Genomic DNA, 21,317 nt, shown 5'->3' with positions numbered 1-21,317 from the left:
AGAATCTTTCAATTATTACCCACAGAGGGAAATGATAATAAAGATGATGATTGTAGTGAATTTTTATGTGATTCTGACAGTGACAGTGATACAGAGATTGATGAAAATATTGTAAATGAGAAAGAAACAGAGCCTCCATCTAAAAGAGGGAAGAAAAACACGGGGAGTTCAAAAGCTACCAGTATTTCATCACTATTTTCAGGGCGAACAGATGACTTTTCTCCACTAGACTTTCAAGTAACTATAGGAGCCAAGTAGTCTTTCATGACAACCTCATAATCATTGATTCATTAAAAATATTCTGCCAGTAGAGTTGGTGCAGCTGGTTGTAGATGAAACAAATCGGCATCACAAACAACTGGTGGAAGACATTGCGCTGTCTCCACATTCCGGGTTTATCCCTACAATGCTCACTTTTTGGAATTATTCTTAAAAATTGTTCTTAAAAACTGTAAGAATTCATTTAAAAACCTATGTACAAAAACACAAGAAATGTTTTAAATTTTCAGTTTGTAGCATATCTGATACAATGCACATCAGTGCCACTTTTCATACATCACCAACCAATTCAGTTTTGAAATCACTCTGGCCTTACAATAGCTGTTCTAACAATGAAATTTTTTAAAACAGTTGTTTTGTTGAGACAGAGGTGAACAGCACATTTGGAGCATTTGATGAACGTGAAGCTCTTGCAGTTCGGCATTTTACACTTTTGTGGGCAACATTATCAGTTCTAACATCAGAGGGAGGAACATATGCTGGTGAACCCCTCTTCTTCTTCTTCTTCTTCTTCTTCTTCTTCTTCTCTTCAATTGCCACCTCAACCAGGGAATGACGACCCCACTTCCGTCCACGTGATTGCCCGTAGTTGCAGAGGCAGAACGGAATTTCAGCTTTGAAGTCAGCCAGATGCACCACTTCAGAAACATTTTTCTCCTTACACACTCTTTTGTACAAGAGCCAGGCATTGACTACCATAAGATCAATTAAGTGGTGGAACAATCTGATGTACCATTTTCTGGTCCTCATGATGATTTTATACTGTCTAATCAAGCTGACTAACAAGTCCATGCCACCAATATATCGGTTATAAACAGTTATCAGGACAGGAAAGTGTACTCTTACAGTATTCTATCCTCTTCAATCTTCAATAGACAAGCTGCTCTGTTTTCCAATAATTTAAAGGATGGAATTATCTATTCTTTCAATGGAGGATCCATTTCTAATTTGTCATGGAGCAACGTCATACATGTGCTCACTCATTCCTCAATTTACACATTGTTGTCCTGACATGGTCGCCAGTAGAATACCACGTAATTATAAATTTAAGACCTGAGTAGGTATTCTAAGTAATTGGAATGTACTGAAACCAACCTTACTAGAGTTACAAATCTACATAAGTAATTATCATATGTGATCACCTAGCAACTAGAATACATGAAGAAACAATGAATAGACAATCAAGAAAGAACATCACTATATAAAATAAAGTAAGAGATCGAGGCCACAAATATTTTACTAAAACTTACTTGTTGCTAAATGAAATAAATAAAATAAATTATTGAATACAAACAAGTTATATCAAGTAACATCATTTGACATAGTCTGCTACTGTGTAGTTACACAAAGATGACAGTACAAGGTATGTTCAGAATTTATCAACAGGGAAGAAAACAGAATGAATGATGGATTAGTACAATGAAGTTTTGTTGAGTTTTATATGTACTTTTACAATTATAAAATCATGATTAGAATTTTATATGACAATAACAGAATTAAGAATGTCCAGGATTAAAACATAACTTTCTGGCAGTGGAGATATGTTGTCATTAACTTTTTAAATCATTGGGATCAAAGGCCTGCACAACAAGCAAGTCAAGTGCACCAGAATGCCTAGTTACGGAAATATATAATGTGACAAATGTTTCAAACTTCTTGCATGAATAAAAATACAAATGTATTATTAAAAACTAAAAGCTCAGGTCAAGTAAATCTACATCAAGAGCGCTATTGTGAATAAACTGTTAAAGTGCATGCTTTAATGCTTTGCCTTATATCAACTTTGAAAGTATTTCTAATTCTAACTTTACAAATCTTAATAACTTAGTATCAAAAATAAAACTTTCATCATTTATCAAGTATCAACTTATACTCATTAACTTTAAACTCTGGGGTTGACAAGTGTCAAATTTGCCAAAATAGATGAACGCTTTTGTCACAAATAAGCAGAATAAGTAGCAAGGATTATCAAAGACACTTAGTGAAATATTGTGATACCAATTAATTAGTTTTTGCATGTCTTTAAGCACACCTTGCAAACCGAATTCCAGTGCTCTGAGAGAGATGGTCTAACTGCAACTGAACTAAAGCATATGCTCACAACTACTCCATGCTTCACTTCCAATTCTTCTTCATACACAGCGTGCGAATAAAATTACTCTACGTGTGTACGACGAGTCCATCGTTGAATGGGCGTACTTTACAAAGGTGAATTATGCAGAGTGAATTTCCATGTGGGTTCGAAGAAGGGAAAGATTCTTAAACGCAATATCGCATCCTGTACATTGAAACAGCCTCTCGTCAGAGTGAGCTATCATATGCCTTCGAAGAGAACTTTGATGAATAAACGTACGAATGCATTCCCCGCACTGAAACAACCTTTCTTGAGAATGACTTAACATGTGTTTTCGCAGGGTGGTAGCCCGCTTAAACGTACTATCACATTCTTTACAAGAAAATGGCCTTGTAAGTGAATGAATTAGCATATGGGATCGAAGGTGCGTAGCCTGTTTAAAAGAATTATTACAGACTCTACAGCTAAAACGCCTCTCTCCAGAGTGATTTAGCATGTGGGTTCGTAAACTACTTTTGTGCTTAAACGTCTTATCGCATTCCTTACATTGTAATGGCCTTTCTTCAGAGTGAGTTAGCATGTGGATCCGGAGGTAGCTACCCCGCTTAAACGTACTATTGCATTCATTACACCGAAAGGGCCTCTCACCAGTGTGAATTAGCATATGGGTTTGAAGAGAACCTCTGTGTGTGAACGTACCATTGCATTCATCGCAATGATACAGCTTGTCATCAGGGTGCACGATTGATGCAGCAACTTTCTCCATACTGAAATTAAATCAAACCTACAATTTCAGAGGAAAACATAATCACAATACTATTAGGAAGATCAATATAAATAACGCGTTAACAATCACATTTTTCAACACACTGTTTTTAATACCTAAACACTCCAATCCAATATTGTTATTTGCGCATCAGGAGTTCAAATGCATGCATTTGCTCCCAACTTGGAGATCAACACCCCAGGCAATATCAGCTTCAAAATAATTAGTAATATTTTCATGCCAATTATATGGAGTGAAGCAAACACTTTACATAGTGAAGGGGCATTCTGAATTAAATGTTGTTTACCACAGAGCATTCACTAACATTTCCTACTGGTAAACCACGTTAAAGGCCACTGTAGCCAATTCCACAAGTGTGTTTAAAGTCAATCCTCAAATAATGACACTGCAATTAAAAATGTTAATATGTATTTTCCTGAAATAGTAATGTAAAGTAATAGTAGTGTCTTGTTTGACGTTCCACTAAATAAATATAGATGGTTTTAGGGAATGTCAAGTTCCAGAATTTTGTTCCGCATGAGTTCAGTTACCTGCCAGTAAATCTACCGACACAAGGCCAACCCTCAAATACCACCAGACTGAACCAAGATCAAATTTGCAAAGTTTTGGTCAGAAAACCAGCACCCCAACAGTCTTAGGCACTCAGAATGACTCCTTTGAAATGAAAAAGTAAGATTCATACATATATATATTATGTCTTTTTTTTGCTAGTGGCTTTACGTCGCACTGACACAGATAGGTATGGCGACAATGGGATAGGGAAGGCCTAGGATTTGGAATGAAGCAGCCATGGCCTTAATTAAAGTACAGACCTAGCATTTGCCTGGTGTGAAAATTGAAAACCACAGAAAACCATTTTCAGGGCTGCTGACAGTGGGATTCGAACCCACTATCTCCTGGATGCAAGCTCACAGACAGGCGCCCCTAACCGCATGGCCAAAAGACCCGGTATATTAAGTCTTTCAGGGTTCAGTCTGCCGGTCCACGTGAATTTACAATGCGTCACCACAATCCTCTTTTTTTGGTTCTACACCTGTTATCTTGAAAATATTAGAAACTGAGTCCAAACATCACCACCTTCATCTCCCTCAGTATCTATTCTCCTCATTACCAAGTCCATTATTCTCCTGGGAAGCCTATCATCTTCCATTCACATCATGTGACTCCAACAATGATTGGCGTTTTATATGTATGGCTTCATCGATCAAGTTAATCCATAACCGAACCCTTACCACCCCATTCCAAATACCGTCCTGTCATGTTCCCTCCTGTTTCTACCAGCAATCATTCTCACTACCTTCATGGCTCTTACTTCTATGCTATGAATTTGGATATCCTGAATCCACCTAGTTTTCACTCCCATAAAGCAGATTTGGTCTAAAACAGACTGGTATAAAGACAGTTTAATCCAGGTGATGAATTTTTTCTTACTAAATACAGTTAATCACAACTGCAAAATAACTTCATTAGCTTAGCTGAAACCTGACTCAATCTCACTTACTGTACTACCTTCCTGGAATAATATACATCCTAAATACTTGAAATTATTTACCTACTTCACCTGTATATTTCCAGCCTGACATTCCATTCTCTTAGGCTTCTTACCTATTGACGTCACTTCAGACATCACATTATATTCACTGCATCTACTTTCAAGTTCCAGGATATTAGACTGCAGGATATCCACACAAACTGTTATTAACACCAAGTCGTCACCATAGGGTAAATTGCTTACTACATTTCTGCCTAACTGAGTATCTCCTTGCTGCTTTATGCATTTGAGTAGGTGACGCATGTAAACTACGAGCAACAAAGATGAAATATTACAGCCCTTTGTACGTTCTGTAAGTACGTTGCAACCAAGAAGTCATTCTAGCAGCAAATCTCCCTGCAGCCCATCATTAAACATTGATTGTGACTGTTTTTAATAATCAACACTGAAACCCATCATCCCACAGTTCGGCTAACACATTTCATGAAACATATTCCTCTTGTAGCATTTCTCAGTTACCTGGCGCGCACTGAATATTTCGTTCTGACAGTATCTCTGTTGGTCATCGTCCAAAATACTCTCAACCACTGATCACACCCTCTCTTCCAAAATGAGTGTACACATTGCCCAGTATAGCCCTACTGATCAACAAAATAATGCGGTAGGTGTTGCAGCCCTTTCTGCCCGTTGCTTGTAGACAAGTGCAATTACTATTTTTGTCCACTCAGAAGGTACATTAGAAATATTCCATGTTAATTGTATTACTCTATGAAGCCAATTCATTCCTCCCTTCCCACTATATTTTAGCACTTCAGGTCTTATTTCATCCATTCCTGCTGCCTTATGACAATGGAGTTTATTATTATTAATAATCTTGACCATAATCTTGTCCGTATTGACTTACCATCATTTGGATGTCCAACATATTTTCAGCAACATCCCTGGCATCCTCTGCATGTGCTCAATTATTCATGACATTACAAAAAAATATTACCTCTTACGCTGTGAAGAAATTCAAAAAATCAGTTCCACCTGTCTGTGGATTTCCTGTTATCTATTATGACTTCAGCTGATTTACACAAAACACTATTTATTTCCTTTCCCATCTCTTTCCAAGATTATTTCCCTGCTGCTTGACCAAGCCTCCACTGGTTATTACCAAAATCGTCCGATGACATCTTGTTTGGTCTGTCTGCATCAGTCCTTCTTTGCAATTCACTTTCTGTTTATGTTTACCAGTTGCCCTCAGTTCATCATTTCATGGAGGTATTCATTTTTCCCCAATGTTAAGAAACTATAATTTGAACTAAGGGTTTAACTCGCCATAAACCCAGGTTGCTAATTTTTACCCAGACAGGTTACACAACAAACCCAAAAGTAAGACATAAACAGTAACCAATAAAACTAACCCACATTGAATTAATGTCCCGCTAGAAAAAGTATCTATAAACGGACATCCAGTCTGTGCATCAGAGGATAGGAACCAAGAATTACACAGTCGATCATGAATAACAAAAGCTATAATAAACTGACCCAAAATACAAGGACAACATACTCAATCTCAAATTTATTCACTAACAACACAAGTGTTAAATTTATTCCAATATATCTATTTAACTAACAATTTAGAAAGATATAAGTAGGGGTGGTGCAATACACCACAAAATGATCATATAAAAAATTTTACTCTTTTGTTTTCAAAAAGATACAACATGCAAAATTGACTCAAAGTGCAAAAACTATACTAAAATATTATACAAATGGAAAAACAATGATTTTAGAAGTGAAAATTTTTCATTCTTTCTTCTTCTGGAGCTCACTGAGAAATTAGGACGGTCTTGGAATGTCATGAACGAAATTATACAAATGACGGGGTACTCCAACAAGCCAATAAATCACATCAGGCCTTATCCTATCACAAAATGCAGGAATGTAATGATAATTTTATTGGTGTTATGACCCACTAACTACTTCTCTGCCTGTTGCCATTTGTTGATGGATATGCATCTGTCTTTTGACACAGGCCAGAGCAAAATGTAGCTTCCACACTAGTCTCATCCATGGCTGTGACAATTCGGGTGGTGCTGAATAATGACATTTGGAACATGAATATTGTGTCCGAGTGTTATGCAAGGTGTTGCCCACAGAGTCAGTCATGGTGCAATAGCACTTTCTAGCCCAGTTTGCCTCATTTTGGCACCACCTTTGGTTTTTTGGGTTACCGACTAACTGCAGAGAATTTGGTGTTGCCATTTGAGTATCCAACCAGCCACTGGGTAGACTTAACAGACAATGGCAAGCAGCCTCTTAGAGTCACATTTTCTGAAATGAGAAATACAGGCTGATACAACTGGTAAAGGAAATACAATCTCATCTGGGCAGAGATGATTATTCTGGGCATTGCACGAATCCTTCACTTCATGGGAATTATATGAAATAGCCTTGTAAGTTACATGCATTAGTATAGCTGACAAACAAAGATTCACCACACCACAGAAAGCATACAATTGTGAAAACAATTATGATAAAAAATTAGTTCCCAGAATGAAACCACAATTTAATTTCATCCACTGCAAATGTTAAAAACATTTAAGACCTTTAGCCCTTTTTTATCTTGAAATTAACAGTGTTTCGCCCCAGTGTATCAGTGGGGTCATCAGTTGGATTGCTACACCCCTCCAAGACAATGGCGGCTAGTGCCCCTTGAGACACCACTGCAAGTCTCTGATGCAGGACAATGCAGTGACGGAGCACAAGAGGAACCAAGCACCTCCACTTGTAAAATACCTGCCTTTGGCCTTTATATCAAAATTTAAGTTCCCAGAAAGAAACCATAATTTAGTTTCAGCGATTGCAAATGTTAAAAACATGTAGAGGAAACTCGCAATGGAAATGAAAACCTCACCAGCATGGATCCGTAATGACAAAGGTGCTCAAGAAAGTAGAAAATTTAAATATTACACAACTTGTAAATGTCATCCATTTAGCTGATATGCCTATAACTTTATCACTAATATCTTTGATGACCTTGTGCTCCGATGAATGCCTATATGTGCTTCTAAAAAATTCTTCTCCATTCAAGCCAAATTTGTGTTTGCATTATATGCCTCTCCAAATTTAGCATATTTAAGAAAAACTTATAGAAAACGAATTTTTGATGTGGGGAACTGAGATCTACTAAAATGATCTTGTTTTGCTTTATCGCAATACATTTAGACTTGTTATCAAATTCCTTCTTCTCCAAAGATGCTAGGTTTTTTTTTTTTTTTTTTTTTTTTTTTTGCTAGGGGCTTTACGTCGCTCCGACACAGATAGCACAGATAGGTCTCATGGCGAAGATGCTAGTTTACACTGTTGAATTAAATTAAAGTGCTAGTAAGCATGGAAAAATGAAATTAGCCTACATCATTACTGAACAAAACATAATTGGCAGATGTTTCATAGTCTGCCACTCCTAGTACCTAAGCAGTTGCTACAGTTACCAGCAATGCAAGGAAAAGACTTTTTGTTTCTTATTCATGCTACACTCTAGCTTCTGCTTATAGCCAATTAGCACAAGCACCCTATTCCTGTCTCAATCAGTCACTCACCACTGATCAACTGTCACCCAGCAATTCTTGAGAGAGGTATGTACCTTTAATGGTGGTAATGAATGGTAAAGACGCAGTATCTTATAACAGAAAAATAAAGAAGAAGAAACTATCAGGAAGAGGTACAGTTAGGAATGGTTTATCTTTAACTGATGTAGAAGAATTGTAAGATATATTTCATTTTTGTTCCATATTGAAGTGCAATTATAAGAAATAAACTTTTGGGACAAGTTTCAGCCACTTAGTGACCATTTTCAGCCATAATAAAAACTAAACAGATCATGTGATAACTAAATCATATATATAAAAGATAAAGACAATATTGCAGGAATAATTATAACATTAAAATACACATAATAACAAAAATTATGGTTGTGATCTTGTCATAATATGATGTCTTTAACTTGGGTTAGGACCTCAGGCATTGAAGTAAACCTGTACAGCCTATATCTAATGTCTGATGTAGAACAAACACTGACATGCCCTCCACTCCTTTGTTTCTATGGCCTGTCTGCTTCCTCTAACCCAGGGCTGGCCACAACGAGGCTCACGAGCCACATGCGGCTCTTGAGTCAGTCTTGTGCGGCTCTTGACATCAACCTTAGAGTAAAAATAAATGATATAATTAATAGAATCTAACGACATCTCGCGGCTGGCAGCAGTCAGTAACAGTGATGTGTGGCTTAACGTTATTAGCGCTGTTCGTCAGTGGTAAAACATAGGAGGGGAAGATAGTTCCGGCGCCTTCCATTTGATAGCGCTTTGAGCGGGAGAGGTGTCAGTGAGCCAGTGTCGTGAGGTGAAGCCAGTCGTGTTCACGTGTAGGCAGGAGCAAGTGTCGATACTTTTCTGTGTGCAGTAGTGTGCTGTTTCAGTACAGTTGAGGCTCGGTGTCCGAACAGTTGCAATGCTGTCTAAGAAGCATAAATATGAAGAGGAGAATCGAGCTTTTAATACTGACTGGTAAGGCCAGTAATCTAAAACGCCATTGTGACACTAACCATAGCGATTTCAACAAATATTTTTCCCGTTTGCTCTCTGTTAAGGAAAACCAAACTGAAATCACTAAAGGAAAAACTTCTTGGACAGAGTAGGGTCATGTCAATTTTTACCAAGAAAGCAGATTTGACAACCAAAGCTGGCTTCATCTTGGCTTTTAATATTGCAAAAGCAAAAAAGCCTTGTATAGAGGGGGAGTTTATTAAGAAGAACATGGCAGAAGTCATTTCTGTTTTAGAACTCAAAAATAAGAAACTGCAGAAACTGATCAAAGAAATGCTTGCTGATAGACACACAATAGAGAGGCGAGTTTCTATTATTAGTGCGGGTATTTTAAATAATTTACAAAAAAATCTAAGCGAGTGCTCAGCAGTAAGTCTGGCTCCGGACGAGTCTCCTGATATCAAAGATAAACCTCAACTAGCTATATTTGTTAGGTATGTGTCAAAGGACTTGCAGGTGGTGGAAGAACTTTCAGACCTGGTTCAGGTGGAAACTGAAGAAATCAATGGCAGATTTAATGATTTGAAATCACTTAAACCTTCATTTTCATTCCTGGAAAATCCTTTTGCTGTTGATGTTGTTGGTGATGGCTGGCCTGTTTCAGGAAGGCTTTCAGTAATTTTCTTCAAACATTTGAAGTGAGAAAATGTTTTAGTCTGAAGATCTTTCCCAAAAAGCTTCAACTTGCTATGAAAGCTAAACACAGTCTGGGCCAATTCAGAAATATCTTTACAAGGAGCCAGTGTTATGAGGTGAAGCCAGTCGCGTTCACTGGTTACTTTGAAGGATACTACTCACGGTTGTGACATTAAAGAAGCCCTGGATGATGTTTTACAGAAAAACTCAATGCCTATTGGTAATATTATCAGCACTGCTACCGATGGTGCACCATCTATGACTGCCACGAAACAAGGGCTTATTGGGCTTTTAAATGCTGACACATCAATTCCTGATTTCCTACCTGTACATTGTATTATTCACAGAGAACATTTAGCAGCAAAATACTTTCAGTAGCCGCATATTATGCAGGTAGTTCTAAAAATTGTGAACTGTATTCACTCATGTGCCAAAACATACCGACAGTTAAAATCTTTTATAGAAGATATGAACAATGATGAGCTTCCTGATGATGTATCTTGGTACTGCTTAGTAAGATGGCTATCAGTAAGCAATGTTCTTGACAGATTTTTTGAATTACTTGATCCAATCAAACAGTTTATGGAAGGAAAATCTTTCCCTGAACTTAATGACCCCCAGTGGTTGTTATCTTCGGCTTTTTTTTTTTTTTTTTTACAGATGTGGTCTAGCATTTAAAAACGCTAAACATATCTTTACAAGGAAGATAGTGCTTTCAGCGGGAGAGTGTGTCAGTGAGCCAGTGTCGTGAGGTGAAGCCAGTCACCTTCCTGACATTCAGGTGGAAACTGAAGATTATATGAGTAAAATGTCGGGCCTTGCTGAAGAAATCAATGGCAGATTTAATGATTTGAGATCACTTAAACCTTCATTTTCATTCCTGGAAAATCCTTTTGCTGTTGATGCTGTGGGCGATGGCTGTCCTGTTTCATCACCAATAACAAAGGATACGGCAGCTGTACAGTTGGAGCTACAAGAACTGCAAGAGGACGAAGGACTAAAAGGACTCAAACGAAGTGGCATTTCTACCATATAATTTTGGAAGAATGTTCCAGAAAAAAAAATACACACTAACAAATCAGTGTGCCAAAAGACTAGTTTCAATCTTTGGGACTACTTATGTGTGTGAATCACTGTACTCAACGATTAAATTCATTAAATCTACATATCGATCTGAATGAACGGACGAACATTTAAGTGAACTTGTACGAACTGCGCTTACCAATTATCAGCCAGATTTCAAAAAACAGCAAATATGAACACTCAACAAAGCACTTCTCAAAAGTAAAATCTCATTCCTTGATGTCTACCTGAAAAATAATGTTCTATGTAGTGTAGTAAATAAATGTTCCTTCATTTGTTATAAAATGAAAAATGTGTCTTCATTTTATAAACAATTTTCTGAACATGCTCCCAATTTTTTGTCTCCTAAATTTGCAGCTCCCAGAAGTAAGGTTAGTGGCCACCCTTGCTCTAGCCTGTAAATGACAGAATAATTCCAAGATGTCCAAATGGGTCAATTTTTGGCACCAAAACATATGGAAGCAATCTCAATGATAGTGGATACCTTCATTTTTTGGTAATTGGTGGCTGAATAATAAGTCATATCATGAAACAGACAGTATAATTGCAGTTCTATTTGGAGAGATCTACAACTTTGGTCCTATGACTTTTTGTCATATGTTGATCCCTTATACATGAGATGGAGCTGCATTTCTCTATTATAGGTAAAGTTTTAAATTTGTATATGTATATTTTATAGTTGCAAAGAGGCAGGTCATTGTAATCAAAACTCACAATCTTAATTGTGACTGCCATTATAATTAAAACTCCCCAACTCAATTATAACTAACACAGGAAAAGTGACCTGTCAATATAATAATATTTCCTCAAAACTATTGTGAACCTGCCATTTTAGTAAAAACTCCCAAACCTAACTGTGAACGGCAGTAAGAAACGTTGCCTGCCATTATCATCAAAGCTCCCCAAAATAAACCTTACACCAGAAACAACGTATAGGAACCTCCCTGTGGTGTTTCCACATCCCAATAAAAGACATCTCATTAAATACATTTTTTCCTACTGGGTGTACAGTAATTTATCTACAAATCAATATACATCATAGAATATTATAGTGAAGCATGAGTACATTTGCTAGTATTCGATAAAACTATATCTAGAAACAGATTAAACACATTCATAAAGTTCCTAAACATTTCACTTAATTCCAACTGCAAGCTTTTCAAGATATTAACACAGTGGTCCCCATTTCTGGTCATCGACAGATTAGGTTTCACATGTGTAAAATACCATATTTGACCTTAGTCGGATCTGAATTCATGTCAACCTTTTATACACTAAAATGTTTGTTAGATGATGAGGTACATCAGTTTATTGGTAGATAGCGGGCAGATGAACATTTTATTATAGTTTGGGATAATTTCCCGCATTGTGAGAAGTGTGATCTAAATAAACCACAAGTCAATCCCAAGGTCTCCGAGTGCATGGTTGAAATGAGTGATTGATGTAAAGAATAGTCATGGCAGGTAGAAAATCATACTAGATCATCTTGTACAGGTATGTGCAAATTTTCAGATTTTTAGTGTTTATAGTATATGAGTGATAATAAGTTTAAGCCATGTGCTACATGTTACCTAGCGAGTCACTGAGTTGCATGGAAGGAGCTGGGAGTGAATGCGTAACATTTTATATAAAGTTATTAAACCCTTTTGAAATTGTTTAACATTGTGTATGTGTGTGTGTGAGAGCTGTTTACATAGATGTGTTTAGTACTTGTTGGTAGAAAGTGGGAAGTGGGAGCAGTGATATTTATTTGAATTTTATAACAAGTAGTTCAGTTGGTGCTCAGTAGATTACATTTTCTAGGTTAAGAAGGCCAGCTAGGTGTACTTTGTTTTGAATTTAGGTTTAGTTAAAAATATTCACACTTTTTAAAAATTATTTTTAAACATCTATAGGTTAACAGTTAAAAGTCGTATTGTTATCGATTATTGTCACTCTTCATGATCAAATATTGCATTGTTGGCTACAGTCATGAATAAATGGTGTAGTGTAGTCAAGAAAATAGAAATCAGCTGACTCTTGTATTCCGATCATTTGTAGTTCCGAGTAACTACGTAGTTAAAGTATCCATAACTTATATTTTGCAGCCTCAATTTCAATTGAGAATTGTAGTGTAGATATGGTATATTAGATAGTATCTTGCGTAACATTTTATATAAAGTTATTAAACCCTTTTGAAATTGTGTAACATTGTGTATGTGTGTGTGTGAGAGCTGTTTACATAGATGTGTTTAGTACTTGTTGGTAGAAAGTGGGAAGTGGGAGCAGTGATATTTATTTGAATTTTATAACAAGTAGTTCAGTTGGTTATATTTGTTATATTCGTATCTTTGTGTAAGGTAACCCTTTCAATACTTTAGCATTTAACCAAACAGCAAGTTTCATTTTTATTAGAGCATAGTCGGATAAAACCCCACCAACCTGGACCCAATGTTTGGGAAGCCAGGTTCTGCCTGTCACAAGTCAGTGGTTAACTAATAAAAGCCAAGTTCCTATATCCAAATAATTGCAACTCAAGTCCCTGGCATAGTTTTGAAAGTATTTTTGTGAAATTATTGCAGACAACCTCATATTTTTTAGCATTTAAGGACACTTTTATTCTCCATCCCATGGAGTAGGGAAAAATAATAGTAATCCACCAGCTGTAATAATCACATAACCACATTTCAATTGAGAATTCTAGTGTAGATATGGTATATTAGATAGTATCTTGCCAGTTATATTCGTATCTTTGTGTAAGGTAACCCTTTCAATACTTTAGCATTTAACCAAACAGCAGGTTTCATTTTTATTAGAGCATAGTCGGATAAAACCCCACCAACCTGGACCCAATGTTTGGGAAGCCAGGTTCTGCCTGTCACAACTCAGGACAAAGGGCGAGTGATAGAGGAGTAACACCTCTTTAAAAAACCTAGGTCCAGCTGACCTGGCTGGTAGTCCCATATAAGGGTCCCTTGCCAGGGTTACGGCGAAGACCTCAACGGCAGTGAAGGCGGAGAAGAGGGACTTCAGAACGGTGGAATTGGCGGAAGGGGCAACCCTCCTATTCTGGGGTAAATAAAATAGGAACTGCTGCCTTGCAGTAGAAGTCGGAACTTCAAAGGCTAAGGGAAGAAACCTCGACAGAAAATCAGCCTGGTGCCTCAGGCTTAAGATGGCAGCCCCATCAAGGCACTCGGAAGCAGTGGGTTAATCACTCGCTCTTCTTAAATAATCTGATTATAGAAATCGAAGCGAAATTACAAAACCGGACGGATAATCTGACGATGACCTTTGGCATGAAGAGGATAACGAAAATTAGTTTCTGAAATGTGAGGACCTTGAGAGAGAAAAGCAGGTTAAAACAAGTGACACGGGAAATGAAGAATTACGGGCTGAACATTCTGGGATTGAGTGAGGTGAGGTGGCCAGGATTTGGCGAGATGCAGAAAACAGATGGAATTACATTTCTATATTCTGGTGTTGAGGACGAAGAGCACAGGGATGGAGTGGGGTTGCTGCTCAGTAGAAATGCAATGAGAAGTCTTATGGAGTGGAAGCCAATTTCCAGTAGGCTATTGACTGCTAGATTCAAGACCAAGATCAGGAATATGACCATTATCCAATGCTATGCACCTACAGAGCAATCCGTGTTGGAAAGAAAGGAAGAATTCTACCAAATGTTGCGAGATGCAACAATGAAAAAAGTAAGAAGGATATTCTCATAGTTATGGAAGACTTCAATCCGAAGGTTGGCTCAAAAAATGAAGGATTGGAACATATCATGGGTATACACGGTCTTGGCGAGATGAATGAAAATGGGGAAAAGTTTACGGAATATTGCGCCAGCCAAGACTTGGTGATAGGTGGCACAGTGTTCCCGCATAGGCGGTGTCATAAGGTCATGTAGGTGTCTCCTGATCAAGTCACGGAAAATCAAATTGATCACATTGCGGTGAGCAGGAGGTTCAGAAAGAGTTTGGAAGATGTTAGGAACAAGAGAGGGGCGGACATTGGCAGTGACCATCATCTTGTTACATAAAATCAGCTTCATGGTCCGTATCGCACTTCAATAGATTCACAATTAAGTATTTATTTATTTTCCACCTAGTCGATACAATGATTGCTTAAGGCAATTTTTAATGGTCAAAAGTGGTACATGTTTCGTATATTATCAACATCTTCAGCCACATAACACTGTTTAGATGAAAAATATATAAAATTGACAAAGTAATGCTTTAGAGGAAGTGTCCTTAAAATTAACATAAGATTGACAAGACTAAAACAAACAAATAACTCAAGAGAAAATATATAAATTATTTCTACAATAGAAAGCAGTCGTCAAGGAAACACTTGTACAATATTCCATAGAGAAATTGTCCTAATAAATATTCTTTTCTTAATAATTCATGAAACAAGATCAATTTATAAATTAAAAATTATACAGTTTATAAGTAATTATCGAAATTAAGAAATCCTGATATCACAGTGTGGCTCTTATTATTAATGTAGATGAAAATATAACTAATTCCTATTTGTCAAATCTTATTAAGCCTGCTTTCCTTTGGAACAGTAACTCCTGTCATTCTTTCACAGTTTTGCGCCGGGTGTAATATTGGTGATGCGTTCTTCCTTGCTCTTGCACCTGAGGAGGTGGAGGAGCGGGGGATATAGGTGTGTCAAGAACTTCCTTGCTGTCACCTATAGCTTCAACTGAGGAGGAATAAGCTGTAGGGCTATCTGTAGGTGGAGAAATTCCAATTCTTTTTTCGTGATCCTTCTCAAGCATTTTCAAATATACTAGAATTTGATAATATAATGGATTCTTAAATTCTACAGCCTCATTAAGGTTATCATTTTTCTTTACAAGTTGGTCTAGATGAATGTTGTCGCCAACTTCCGTATAAAGATCGTGGCAGTCCACCAGAAGTTCAACATTCGGCACAAGAAGTTTGATGTTGGTAAGCTAAAGAATCAGCAGACGTTGGAACAATTTCAACTGGAACTTAGCAACAGATTCCAGGTGTTGGATTCCGAGATAGAGAAGGATGTGGAGACTGTATGGAGCGAGGTGAAGAACATCTTTGTGGAAACAAGTGAGAAGCAGCTCGGGTACAAAAACTACCTGCAGAAGGAATGGATATCTGATCAGACCTGGGACAAGATAAATTATAGGAAGGAGATAAAGGCCAAACTAAATATATGCAAAACTAGACAGCAGAAGGCTCAAACACAAGCTGAGTATTCAGTAGCAGATAAGGAAGTAAAGAGGAGTGTGCGAAAGGATCACAGGAAGTGGATTGATAAGAAGGCAGAGAAAGCTGAACAGGCGGCAAAAAGGGGTGATATAAAGGAGCTTTATGGTATCACAAAGATGCTTTCGAAGAAAGGTTTCAATAAAACTAGGCCTGTGATGAGCAACACAGGCGAGATCCTCACTACATGCGAACAGCAGCTGAGTAGATGGAGGGAACATTTTGCGGAGGTTTTTAATAGAGATGTGGGACTGGAAAATGAGCAGAAAGGAGAAGAAGGTGAGGAAGAAGCAGAAGGTGATCCAGGCATCGGCCTTGACTCTCCAACCCAGGGTGAGATACGGACAGCATTGAAGCAAATGAAAAATGGGAAGGCACCAGGTCTGGACAACATTCCAGCGGAAATACTGAAAGCAGACCTTGATACTACAATCAAATTGCTGCACCCATTGCTGGAGAAGGTATGGAAAGAGGAAAAAATACCGACCGACTGGAAGAAGGGGCTGATAGTCAAGTTACCGAAAAAAGGGGACACAACAAACTGCAACAACTGGAGGGGTATCACCTTGCTCTCCATTCCAAGCAAAGTGCTGTCGCGAGTCATCCTGAATCGCATAAAGGATTCAATAGAAAGAAGACTTTGAAATGAACAGGCGGGATTTCGACAACATCGCAGCTGTGTGGATCTCATCAATACACTTCGGATTATCATAGTGTGGAATGGCAGAGTATCCTCTACCTCGCATTCGTGAATTTTGAGAAAGCCTTTGATTCTGTAAATCAAAGAATTATGTTGAAGACCCTCAAGGAATACAGAATTCCATCAAAGATTATCAACATCATGAAAGAGATGTACGAGGGGTATGAGTGTCAGGTTCTTCATGAAGGGAAACTAACAGAAAAGATAAACGTCAAGTCTGGAGTGAGACAAGGGTGTGTTCTTTCTCCCACTCTGTTCCTGCTGGTCTTAGACAGTGTGATGAAGAAGGTAATAGGAAGACAGAAGAGGGGTGTTCAATGGGGGATAAGAGACAGGCTTGAAGATCTTGACTTCGCAGACGACATTTGCCTTATGGCGCAGCGGTACCGGGACATAGAAGATAAACTGAGTAGGTTGCAGAAGGAAGCAGAATGTGCAGGTCTCATGATCAACACAAACAGGACCAAAGAGATGAGGATTAATTCGGATATCATGACCAGCTTGACAGTAAATGGAAAGGAAATTGAGCGAGTTGAATCCTTCCTCTACCTTGGAAGTATAGTTACAACGGATGGGGGAGCAGAGGAAGATGTACGAAGCCGTATCCGGAAGGCAAATGGTGCATTTGTCCAGCTCTATCCCATGTGGAAGAATAGAAACATCTCCAGGAAGACTAAGCTTCACCTCTTCAACAGCAATGTAAAGTCGATTCTGCTATACAGCTGTGAAACATGGAGAGTTACAAAACAGATCAATAACCAGCTACAGGTGTTCATAAATAGATGTCTGCATCGCATAACAAATGTGAGGTGGCCAGACATAATCTCTAATGAAGATCTTTGGACCATGACCAATCAGCAGCCGATTGACATCCAGATCAAGGAGAGGAAATGGCGTTGGATCGGCCACACATTAAGGAAGCCGGATGGAGGTGTTGAGAGGGCAGTGCTGGACTGGAACCCTAAAGGCGCCAGAAAGCGAGGTCGGCCAAAGAAGACCTGGAAGAGGACGATCGAAAAGGAAATCACAGAGGTTGAAAAGACCTGGAGCAAAGTGAAGAGAACGGCCAGGAACCGTACAGTGGAGAAATTTTGCTAAGGCCCTATGCTCCAGAGGGAGCAACAGGAAATAAGTCAAAGTAAGTCAATAGTCAGATAAAGTAGTAATAATATGTTTATGCATTTAACTTTGTTGGTAATCCTTACGTAGTTCTTGCAAATTACAAACATTAGGCCTAATTGCAACTTTCAGTTCTATTCGTGCTTAGTAATAACCTATTGTACTTAGGATATGTCTGAACATAGTTTAAAAATTATTGTAGTGTATTGTAGTAACTTATTAGAAATTAAAGTGCTTATTCTATTATTTCAAGTGGTCTTCCAAATTTCAAACTTTTATTGTAATTTCCATTTCTGTTTGTGCTTAGTAATAACCCATTGTAATTAGGATACGTCTGAATGTAGTTTAAAATGATTGTAGTGTATCATAGTATCTGAACAAAGCCTGATTTTAGTTCAAAATTATTGTAGTGTATTATAGTATCTTATTAGATAGTGTGTTTATCCTATTACTGCAAAATATTTGTGTAATATCTGTGGTATCTGTAGTAACTTTCTTACTAGAATTCAGTTGTAGTAATCAGGGTAGACTTAACGGCAGTTTAGAATTGTGTAATTGTGTATTACTTTTGGTTTTCAGTAATTAAGAGCAATTTTCATTCTGTTAGGGAGTTGTAGGAAACAAAAAGTCGGACAAGTAAGTAGAATTGTAGTGTAGCAGTAGCCTACATTAATTACTTTACTGTCATGTGATCTTTGTGAACTATTTTAGACAATATTTCTTTCCTTCATTTTCATTTTGCACAGAATAAGTTATTTTATTTTTATTTTATTTTCATTATTCCATAAAGAATGGCTAAGGATTACAAGTGTAGGAAAGGTGGGTGTGGCCAGGCATTAAACCTTACCCCTCATCTGTCGGGTTAGACCCAACATTACGATACTCCTGTTGCAGTCGCATGTCGCGCAAGACCCGACATCACATTGTATTGCCCACCGCTAGTCTGCCGTCTCCTAGCCGACAAAATACATGATGCTATACTGTACTGCCATCTTTTGGTTCAGCATGGAACTTTGTAGATTCCAAATATTATTTGACAGTCAGTAAAAAATGTATTATTTAGATGGCAGTGTAGTCGTCAGCTGTTGACTCACACACACGGTAGTAAACAAACATGGTCGCCATGTGCTCTTCTAGTCATTATTTAGTTTACTGTTCAATGTTGTATATGTCAGGTAACACACAAAACCACAATATTTTCGCACCTCTACTCCTTCCTTGTATGCTAATTAATATATCTAAGGTTGACGGCTGGCACAATTATAAATCAATGGATCCCAATTTCAACAAATCGCCATTTACAGCGGTTTCAGTCTACAAGCTACCACGAGGTATGGAACCAAAGACCTTATCAATTGCTTTTTACCGATACTTTGTTCTGTGAAATTATTAACAAAACCAATCGCTACGCGATAATGATGATAATAATGATGCAAAATAATTTCTCTTAAATTGCACATATTGCTTTTATTTGCTCCAGTATAGCTTGCTGTAAATGTGCATAGCCTAAACACATCGAATAAAAGCAAGTGCTATCTCCAAAATGGTGAAAGAAGAATACAGGTCATATAAGATAAAAATTCATATTTAAAATACGAGTAGTAGAGACAACACAGGGAACTTTAACTGATTGGGGATTTAAATGAGACTATGGAGTGGGTATGTGGGAAACTGGGAGTGAGATATCCAGATCCTAATGGGTGGACAGGAGATAGCAATCTGCACTCAGATGGCTTCCATATAAACTGCAGTGGTACGTATAAGTTAGGAAATTTATTTAGAAGGGATATAGGGAGGTACATTCAGGGAAATGGGGTAGCCTAGGGAGCGGTGGTAAGGGTACAGTGAACTGGAAGGCAAGTAGGGATGATATAAGAACGTTAGTGCCCAACTGTAGAAGTATTGTAAAGAAAAGAATAGAATGAAGTAATATAATAGATATATATAAAAGATATTGTAATAAGAGTTAAATAAATGGCTGAGAAATGATATAATGGATGCAGAAATATTCTGATGGAACTGCAGTGTGTATGGTAGAGATAGGATAGGAATGGTGGGAGGGGGAGTATTAATTCTGGTGAAAGATGAATTTGCTAGCTATGAAAAACTTAAAGATGAGAAACATGAAATTCTGGGCGTAAGGCTCATCATTAAAGATAATAGGCAAATTGATGTCTTTGGAGTGTACAGACCGCGAAAGTGTAACGCTGACACTGATTCAGTATTATTTGATAAGATAATCAGCTGTGTGGGAAACAATATGGAAAGGAACGTGATAGTAGTGGGTGATCTCAATTTACCAAACGACAATCGGGAAGGTAATGCAAACGAGGAAGCATGACCAACAAATTACAAATAAGTTAATATGGGAAGGGCAGCTGATTCATAAAGTGATGGAACCAACTAGAGGAGGGAATATCCTGGATGTGGTGCTGGTAAAACCAGATGAGCTCTATAGAGACACACTAGTAATAGATGGTATTAGTGATCACGAAGCTGTTTTTGTCGTAGTTAAAAATAAATGTGAAAGAAAGGAAGGTATTATAATTAGGACTATTAGGCAGTACCTTATGGCTGATAAATCAGGCATGAGAAAGTATTTTACAAAGTAACTATGATTGGTGGAGAACGGTAAATAAAAATGAAACAGACTCTGGGATGGGTTTAAAGCAATTGTTGAGGAATGTGACAATTGGTTTCTACCTTTAAAGGTGGTATGGATTGGTAAAAATCCAATATATTATAAGAGACAAGTAAAGAGACTAAGAAGGAGGTGCAGGCTGGAAAGAAATAGACACAGACATGGCTGTGGAAGTAAGGAGAAATTGAAGGAACTTACTAGGAAACTGAATCTAGCAAAGAAGTCAGCTAATAACAACAAGATGGCAAGCATAATGGGCAGTCATACAAATTTTAGTGAAAAATGGAAGAGTATTTATAGGTACATTCCAGCAGAAAAAGGTTCCAAAAAGGACATTCCAGGAATCATTAATGAACAAGGGGAGTGCGTATGCGAGGATTTTCATAAGGCAGAATTATTCAGTCAGCAGTATGTAAAGATTGTTGGTTACAAGGATAATGTCCAGATAGAGGAGGTGGCTAATACTAAAGTAGTATAAATACTTACATATGATAACAATGACAATTACAGTAAGATAGAAAAGTTGAAATTCAGCTGGAACTGATACGATTTCTGGGTATATATTAAAGACAATGGGTTGTGATATACTACCATATCTGAAGTACTTATTTGATTCTTGTTTGCATGAAGGAGCTATACCAAATGAATGAAGAGTTGCTATAGTAGCCCCTGTGGGTAAA

General features: G+C 37.6%; 1 protein-coding gene across 1 annotated transcript in view; it reads right to left on the bottom strand.

The window, feature by feature from the left end:
- Window positions 1-2,220: 2,220 nt before the first annotated feature.
- Window positions 2,221-21,317, bottom strand: part of LOC137501032 (zinc finger protein 737-like) — a gene marked incomplete at its 5' end in the record, with an annotated part of 89,264 nt that continues 70,167 nt past the window's right edge. The window contains 2 exons of the mRNA XM_068227889.1: window positions 2,221-3,120; window positions 4,697-4,812. Of these exons, the coding sequence (XP_068083990.1) occupies window positions 2,493-3,120; window positions 4,697-4,812 (744 nt within the window). The remainder of the gene's footprint in view (window positions 3,121-4,696; window positions 4,813-21,317) is intronic.

This window comes from Anabrus simplex, chromosome 5 (genome assembly GCF_040414725.1).
Source record: "Anabrus simplex isolate iqAnaSimp1 chromosome 5, ASM4041472v1, whole genome shotgun sequence".
NCBI lineage: Eukaryota > Metazoa > Arthropoda > Insecta > Orthoptera > Tettigoniidae > Anabrus > Anabrus simplex.
Note: the sequence above shows the minus strand (reverse complement) of the source record. Positions and strands in the feature narration are given on the sequence as shown.